General features: G+C 40.9%; 1 protein-coding gene across 1 annotated transcript in view; it reads left to right on the top strand.

Annotated features, from left to right (window-relative positions):
- Positions 1 to 2,116: 2,116 nt before the first annotated feature.
- VKORC1L1 (vitamin K epoxide reductase complex subunit 1L1) overlaps positions 2,117 to 8,365 on the top strand; it is a 104,246-nt gene continuing 97,997 nt past the window's right edge. Inside the window, exon 1 of the mRNA XM_077141049.1 lies at positions 2,117 to 2,356. Within this exon, the coding sequence (XP_076997164.1) occupies positions 2,163 to 2,356 (194 nt within the window). The 5' untranslated portion in view covers positions 2,117 to 2,162. The remainder of the gene's footprint in view (positions 2,357 to 8,365) is intronic.

Below are 8,365 nucleotides of genomic sequence, written 5' to 3'. Positions count from 1 at the left end.
TTGAAGGTCCTCTTTGCCTATTCTTGTTCTATCTGTTCTTTGTACTACACAGGCATTTTCTCCAGCCAATCTCTTACACATCTAATTCTACCTTGGCATATGCTTCTTAGAGGACCTGAATTGACACAGGCAGTACTAAAGCTAAACATACACAGGGGTGCACGGGTGGTTCAGTGGTAGAATGCTCGCCTTCCATTCAGGAGACCCGGGTTCAATTCCCCAACCATGCACCCTCCCAAAAAACAACAACAACAACAAAACAAAACACTATATAAATATATATATATATATATACACTCTCTGATTCAGTAATTCCATTCCAGGATGTCTTCCCAATAGAAATGAGTGCTTGTCTACCAAAAGACGTTATGGAATTTGCACAGCTTTATCTGTAATAGCTAAAGATGGAGCAAAACATCCATCAACAGTAAAATGGATAAATAAAATTGTGATGTAGTCATGTAATGGACTATCACAGAGCAAATAAAAATAACAATTGCTATGTAACAATGGTAAGAAACACCGATGAACCAAACAGACAACGGTGAGTGAAAGAAGCCAGATGATCAATAGATTTCATTAACTAAGTTATGGAATACAGAAGGAGGAGAGTTGCAGGAGAATCAGTACACTTAGGTTTAGGAAAACCATTATAAAGGAGTTACAGTGGAGATTTTTTTTAAAGGACTGTGTCAGGTAGCCTTTAGAATGGCTCTCAGTGATTCCCAGGTCCTGGGGTTCATGCCCTTGAGTAATCTCCTTCCCCTGAATGACGGCTTCTAACTAATAGAATATGCGAAAGTGACGGGTTGTCACTTCCAAGGTTAGGTTACAAAAAAACTGACTTCCATGTCTCTCTCTTTGATAATTCTTCTGGGGGAAGCCAACTAGCTGTTTCCTATGGAGACACATAAGTGGCAAGGAACCAGTGCCTTCAGTCAACAGGCAGCCACAAGGACTAGAGGTCTGCCAACAGCCAATGAGTGTCTCTTGAGATGACTGCATCTTGGTCAACAGCTTGATAGCAGTTTAGTGAGAGACCCCAAGGACACAGCTAAACTGTACTCAAAGTCCTGACCTACAGAAACTGAGAAAATAAATGTATAAGCTACTGTTTAAGCTGCTGAGTTTGGGATAATTTGTTATGTAACAGCAAATAACTAATACATGACATTGCTTATGACTCAAAATCATTACATCAAGCCCATGAAAATTTCTTTGAGAGTTACAACCAGGGAAAAGCTGGCAATCTCCAAGAACCCTATGTTTCTTTCTTCTTAGGGACAATGTGAATCACACACATGTGTTTTCCTTTTAGTTTTGGTCACCAGCAAGTTCAGAGCCAAATTTATGGCTCAATTGAAATAATTGTGCAAGACTTTATGGCCCGCCTATCTGTGTTTATTTTGACTTGTCTCACCCTCATTCTGATTTTTTAGTTTGTTTTTATATTTTTCTATATTTCATAAATTATATGAAGACAACTCAAAGTCAGCATCCATAAATCATTAACAAATTAGTTTTGCACAAGTTGAACATGCAATGCCTGAAGGTAGTGGTGGTAATTATTGGTGCTAAAAATCCACTGATGGAAACGTGGCTCTGGAGCTCCGGGCATTGGCCAGGGTTAATTTGGATTGGGTCAGAAAATATCAAGTGATAATGACAAAAGAAGAAAAAAAAAAAAGACCGCAATTGATTACGCCTCCTTGGGGTGGGGGAAGGACTTGCCCAGTAAGGCCTCATGGTATCTTTGAAATTTATTCCTTGCGCCCCATCTTCCAAGGCCCTCCCATGCCGCCCCACCCGGCCCCGCCCCGCCCTCGGCCCCGCCCACCCCGCGCGCCGCCCCGCCCCCAATGCCAGTCCAGCCTCCCGGCGGTTGCGCGCTCCGCCCCCTCCCTCCGCGCCCGCGCGCGCCGTCCCCGCCCGGCGGGGTTCACTCCGGTCCGGGCCGTTGGGCCGCGCGCCTGTGGGGGCGGGGCCCGGAGGAGACGACCGAGCCAATGGGGCGCGGCGGCGGCGGCGGCGGTGGCGGCGGCGGCGGAGGCGGCGGCGGTAGCGGCGGCGGCTGGGTCGGGCCCCGACGGGCGGCGGCGGCTGAGGTGGAGGAGGAGGGAGGCGGCGGCGGCGAAGGCGGCGGCGGCGGCGGAGGGGGGAAGATGGCGGCGCCCGTCCTGCTGAGAGTGTCGGTGCCACGGTGGGAGCGGGTGGCCCGGTATGCAGTGTGCGCCGCCGGGATCCTGCTCTCCATCTACGCCTACCACGTGGAGCGGGAGAAGGAGCGGGACCCCGAGCACCGGGCCCTCTGCGATCTGGGGCCCTGGATGAAGTGCTCCGCCGCCCTTGCCTCCAGGTAGCCCGGTTGCGGGGAGCGGGCCGGGAGCGGCCGAGAGCGGCGAGGGCGGAGACTGGGGGTGGGGAGCGCGCGGTGGGGCGCTCGGGCCTGGGGGCCGGCGGGGACCGGGCCTCGGAGGGACGGACGGCGCCGCGGGCCGGGGCCCGGGGCGGTGGTCGGGGGCTCGGCCCAGGGGGCGCCGAACCCAGGCCGCCAGGGCGGAGGTGGCGGAGCCGCGAGGCCGGTGAGGAGGGATGAGGTGGCAGAGTGCAGCCGGGAGGCCGGAGCGGACCCGGGAGCAGTTGGGTAGACTGGGGCCGGGCTGCGCTGGAGCTCTCGAGAGGGGCAAGCGGAGGGTGGGTCCGGGCCGGCTTGACAGGTTTCTTCTCGCCGTGGGTGGCGGGTCGAGGGTGCGGGACCCTGCCTGTGGGAACCGTGACTATCCACTCCTCGTCCCCGGACCGCTGCAGCTGGAGGCTGTGCGGCCGGCGTGGGCTCGGGTGGGTGGCATTTCCCACCGTCTTCCTGGAGCTAGGACAGGTGTTTCCGTAGTCGGGCCTCCTTGTACTCTGTGAGCGCTAAAGAAAATTTGCAGACTTCTTGAGACCGTGATATTTGCGGGCAAACCCGAATTTGACCCTGCTCTGGAAGAAGATAGCGGCACTTAGCATATCTGATTCCTTGGGTTCCCCCTCGAGTATTGCAGTGTGTCCTGGAGGCCGGAGTTTGTGTCTAGTTTAACGCTTATTTCGGTGAAAGAGGCGTATGTCTTGTGTAGTGATAGTGTTTTAGGTGTTAGGATGAGTTTTAAACCTTGTGGATTAGTATAATGGGATACCCACAAAAGACCTATTAAAGATACATGCATGGCCAAGCTGGAGGGATTGGTTTATTTTCCTGATGATTTTTTAATGTTGTGATTGATCGATTACGTTGGTTTTTTTCTGCATTACGTTTTCCTAAGCATGCTAGTTACTTTGGGAAAATGGGAAGTTTAGATTTTAAAAGTGGCTGTTCTGTTTTATTTGGGGTGGGGGAAGGTTTCATTAAAAAAAAATAGCAAGGGTGATTTCAAAATTGATAGATTACCATTTTAATAGAAACATTTTTAATAGAAACATACTACCTACAGTATTTTGGAATTTGTTAACAGGAGTAGTCACATTTGAGCAGTTTCTTCCCCTCCTGTGATCTTTAAATCACTAGGTAGGCAGAAACTACAGCTCACTAGTTTATTTTGACCCACATATTGGTACATGAACAAGTTAGCGTTGAAGTTTGTCTTGTTTCTGTGATTCACAAACTTCAGGCCCCCTGTCCTTTTCCACTTAGGCAGCCTTTTCCGTGGATTGTCTCATTTGCTCTTAACTAAAATCCTGCCAATTTTAATTGGAAAATAGTTATTACTATGGCTGCATTAAATATTTTTGAAAAATACATTAAAATGTGGATATCAATTCACAGTGAAAAATATATCTTAGAAAAAGCTCACATCTGCTGATGGGTATTTTGAACCAAGTTAATAGACTCCCACTTACTCTTTGAGGATCTGATTGTATTTTCTGCAAACATTTTTTCAGTTATTTTCATTATTGAAAAGAACTTTTTAAGCTTAAAAGTGCTTTGCATCCAAAGTTAGTTGAATGAATAAGTACATAATGAAAAGACTGCAGAAGTTCAAGTATTTAAAAAACAAAGAAAAATAACCTTTGATATTGGGTTAATATGGGTTTTAAGGAGAATTACCACCAATTCATAGTTCAACATAAATTTAGTTGGACCTTTTAACATTTGGGTATGGAAAGCGTACTTTGCTTTATGTTATCCAAACTGCATGTTTCTTGTTATTAAAATTTACTTTTCTTTAAAAAGGAATGTTTTTGAACCATGTGCTAAGGATAGACTATAAATATTAATTATAGTTGTGTCCTGCAAGAGCTGTTTTTTTAAATACAATACCATAAAATAATATTAAATAACATCAAGTACTATATTAGATGTGGATATAAGTGTATATATAGACTAAACATATCTGGATTTCTTTATAGTTTTAAAAGTGAATTTAATATGTTGTGACTGAAACAAATGTTTAATTTTGTATCTATGTACATAAAATATTTTCTATTTCATGATTGCTAAAGGACAGTAAGGAAGAAGAAATAAGACATGCAATACAAGAACTTTAAAAACTTATTTGCGATGGATAAAATAAAATAATTTTCAAGAAATTTATTCAGTTTAAATAGCCTATTTATGAACTACTTGAAAAATCATATATATTTTTCCTAATAGAGATATGGAAATTTGGCAATTAAAGCAACGATCTAAGACTGCTTTTTTTCGAAGTGGTAGAATAAACATGAAAAGTTTTCATTTTGTCAAGGTGGAAAGGTTTTAGTAAAGATAGGTTATTGGAGACCTCAAATAGTTCTTTTTGTTTGATTTGAATATTGATTGCCATGTAGCAGTAGAATTCAAAGATGTGATTGTTTTAGGAAAATAAAATGTGAGTCTATGTTCGTATTAGTAGAACTGAAGATAAAGAATGAAGAAAGTTAGTTGATGAAAAGAATACTGAGAAATAGTCCTCTCCCAGGAACCAGTGTTAACTCATGACTTTGGATTGCTTAAACTCACTTAATTCTCATTTCTCAATTCTTACATGACTTAATCCAAAGAGAATGAGGTAGAGATAAATGAGATTCTTGAGGTGTGGGTGTGTAGTTCTCTAGTATTTGGGGAGACATTGAGTAAGGGAGTAGTTCTTAGACTTATGGATTTCAAAAGTAATATTTAAAAAAGAATTGAAAGACTACAATAAAGTTACCAATTTTTAAATTTTACCAAGTCCAGTCAATAAGAATCCATATCCCTGTTTACTGTCACCTTCATTTCATTTCAGAAAAGAATATTTTACATCAAACATCCTGAAAGAACAGAATGTAAGAATAAAAGACCTTTAAATTGAGTCATTTAACTTAAAGTTTACCTTCTTGTCCTTATTTTTCTATAGATAAGTGAAAACACTACTGCGCATTTGAACCAGCGAGCTAGCCAATGTTTAGTATCCCCCTTGTGGGGCACTGAGCTCAGATCCAAAGGATCTTGATGGGGTGCCAGCTCTGCCACTTGTTAGGCTTGTGTACTTAGACTAGTCACTTCTCTTCGTGGAGCCTCTGTTTCTTTTGATATTAAATGAGAATATTAAAACTTGCTAGGTGGATATTAGGGAATAAAGTTGGAATTATTATAATAATTCAATTAGAGTTATTATTGATAGTAGGTGTTACATTTTTTGAAATGCTTGCAAAGAATAATAAACTACTTAAGTAGCCTAAGGTTCTTGTTTGATGCATGGTGTTCATGCATTTTAAATGTGAATTGTTTTAGTATACTCATTTCATGGCATAGTATAAAGATTTAAAAAGCTCTTTGAAAACAATTTCAGAAGTGTGGCAAGAGAAACAGAATTCTGTGCAGAATATTCTTATAAGTATTTCCTTGAAGTTACAGTAGAACTCCTCCAAGGAGGATGTTTATGTAAAAGATAGTACCAATGATCTTCTTGAAAGACTAATAAATCTGGGTTTCCCAGTTCTTTTTTTTTTTTGGCATGGGTAGGCCCTGGGAATCGAACCTGGGTCTCCGGTATGGCAGGCAAGAATTCTGTGCCACTGAGCCACGGTTGCACTGCCCTGAGCTTCCCAGTTCTTAAAACTGAAAAATAATATTTGAAAACCTATAGGTCTACAGAAAGTTGCAATGTTTTGCAAAATGTTGGATTTGTACCTCTCCTATATTAAAAAAAATGTTATGTTTATAGCTGTATATTGATATGTATAGGTACAGGTATAGCTAAATAGATATAAATTCTTATGTTACCAATGTTAACATTGTTTCTTGGTGTGGAAATTTCAAGAGTATGAACTCAGAGTACAAGAGGAATAGAGAAATATCCCAAAGAGATGAAACTGGACTGCCACGCGTGAGAAATAAATATTAATACTTACATAACACGAATTTTGAGTTAAGCAGTATTCTAAATGCTTTACATGTATTAATTTTCATTGTTACGAGAATTATATCCTGTGAGGATAAGTACTATTATTACCATTTTACAGATGAGAAAACTGGGGCACAAATAATGTACATGAAGTTTGATTCAGATAATACAGTGGCAGAGGCAGGATTCTAACTGAGGCTCAAGGGTCCAAGCTCTTTACCACTAGACATTCCTTGTTTAATATTACTACAGTGATACCTTTGTAAGCAAAAAAAAATGTTTACAAGTATGCAAGCAGTGTTGCCATTTTTTTTACATCTTGTATGCCAAAAACAACTAGAGTTTGTATTAATAGCTTTTACCTATAGAGATCAATCTTTTTGGAAAAGCAAGGACTTTACTATGAAGTCATGTTAATTAAGAAGAAATGTTATTGGAAAGTTTGCCTAAACCTTTGGAGACATGGCATTTGTCACATCAGGTTTCTGAACAGATATGTATTTGGATGTGCTATCAGAATAGCCATGAGAAGAAAGATAAGGTAGATCTGGTCGCCTGGAAGTAGGGGAAGGAAAAGAGTCGGTTTGTACTAGAGTGGGGCCTGCTAAACAGAGACAGGAGAATTGGGCTTGAGGTGTGGTACTATCTGAATCATGACACAGAACTAGGACTATAAGAGAGAGGAAAAACTCTAGGGGACAGCATGGGAAAGGATGGAAGGGGAGAAGACTGGGACTGTTTGAGGAAAATAGCAGGTGGTCATAGTTGAATGGAGCATAAACCCATCTGCGTTGGGAAAGGACTGAAATCTGGAGCTTGACTAGAAAAATGTAAAACCAGGGATTCTTCTAATAGAGGTATTCTTTTAAACAGATAAGACATAGCATGAGCCGCCTGGGGTTTCTCTTCTTTTAAAGTGAGGGACTTGTACTAGATAAATACTTTTCAAAGTTTATTCTCATAATCCTAGTTCTGTGACAGTGCAACAGGGATTTCATAAGCATTTGACTCACAGTCTAACATTTTAATCTCCAAAACACAGTGGACAGTTGTATATACTCAAATGCATAGCATGCTAAATTTTAACACGTTAGAGACCAGAATTATGCTGAGTAAAAAAAAGCCAATTTCAAAGGTTACATACTATGGAATTGCATTTATATAACGTTCTTGAAATAAGAAAATTATAGAGATGGAGAACAGATCAGTGGTTGCCAGCGGTTGGGGTACAGATATGATGGTGGTGATACATGAGGGAGCCTTGTGGTGTAGCAATGGAGCAATTCTGTATCTTGATTGTGGTTACACAAAGCTGCAAATGTGATGAAATTGCACAAATACACAAATGAGCACATATAAGAGTGGTGAAATCTGAATAAACTCTGAATTGTACCAAGGTCAGTTTCCTGGTTGTGATAATTGTTGTAGGGTTATGTAAGATGTTACCTTTAGGGGAGGCTGGGTGAAGGGTACTTGGTTCCTTCCTGTGCATATTTTGCAACTTGCTGTGATTTATAATTATTTAAAAATAAAAAGTTAAAAAAAAAAGGAGGTGGGGAGGCAATGCATTGAGAATATTTTGGGGAGAATAAGCAAAAGGAATAAAATTTAAATTATCCATAATAGTGAAACCCAGAGATAATTCTTGAAATAGGATTTCTTACTTTCTTTGTATATATACTTGAATTTTTAATAATAATTAGAAAGACTGGAGCTTTACACTGATATTTTAAAAATTCAGGCTGGTCCTTGTTATCTGATGTAAAATTATATTAGCGAATTTCATTCTTCAGAGGTACTGCAGGTTTAGTTCCAGACCAGCACAGTAAAGCAAAGATTGCAATAAAGTGAGTCACCTGAAGTTTTTGTTTTTTGGTGCACATAAAAGTTATATTTACACTATACTATAATCTCTTAAGTGCATAATAGCATTATATCTAAAAATCAATGTACATAGCTTAATTAAAATGTGACAAAGACACAAAGTAAACACATGTTGGAAAAATGGCACCAATAGACTTGGA

Source organism: Tamandua tetradactyla, chromosome 23 (genome assembly GCF_023851605.1).
Source record: "Tamandua tetradactyla isolate mTamTet1 chromosome 23, mTamTet1.pri, whole genome shotgun sequence".
Classification (NCBI taxonomy): Eukaryota; Metazoa; Chordata; class Mammalia; order Pilosa; family Myrmecophagidae; genus Tamandua; species Tamandua tetradactyla.
The sequence above is the reverse complement of the archived record's forward strand: the minus strand, read 5'-3'. Positions and strand labels throughout refer to the sequence as shown.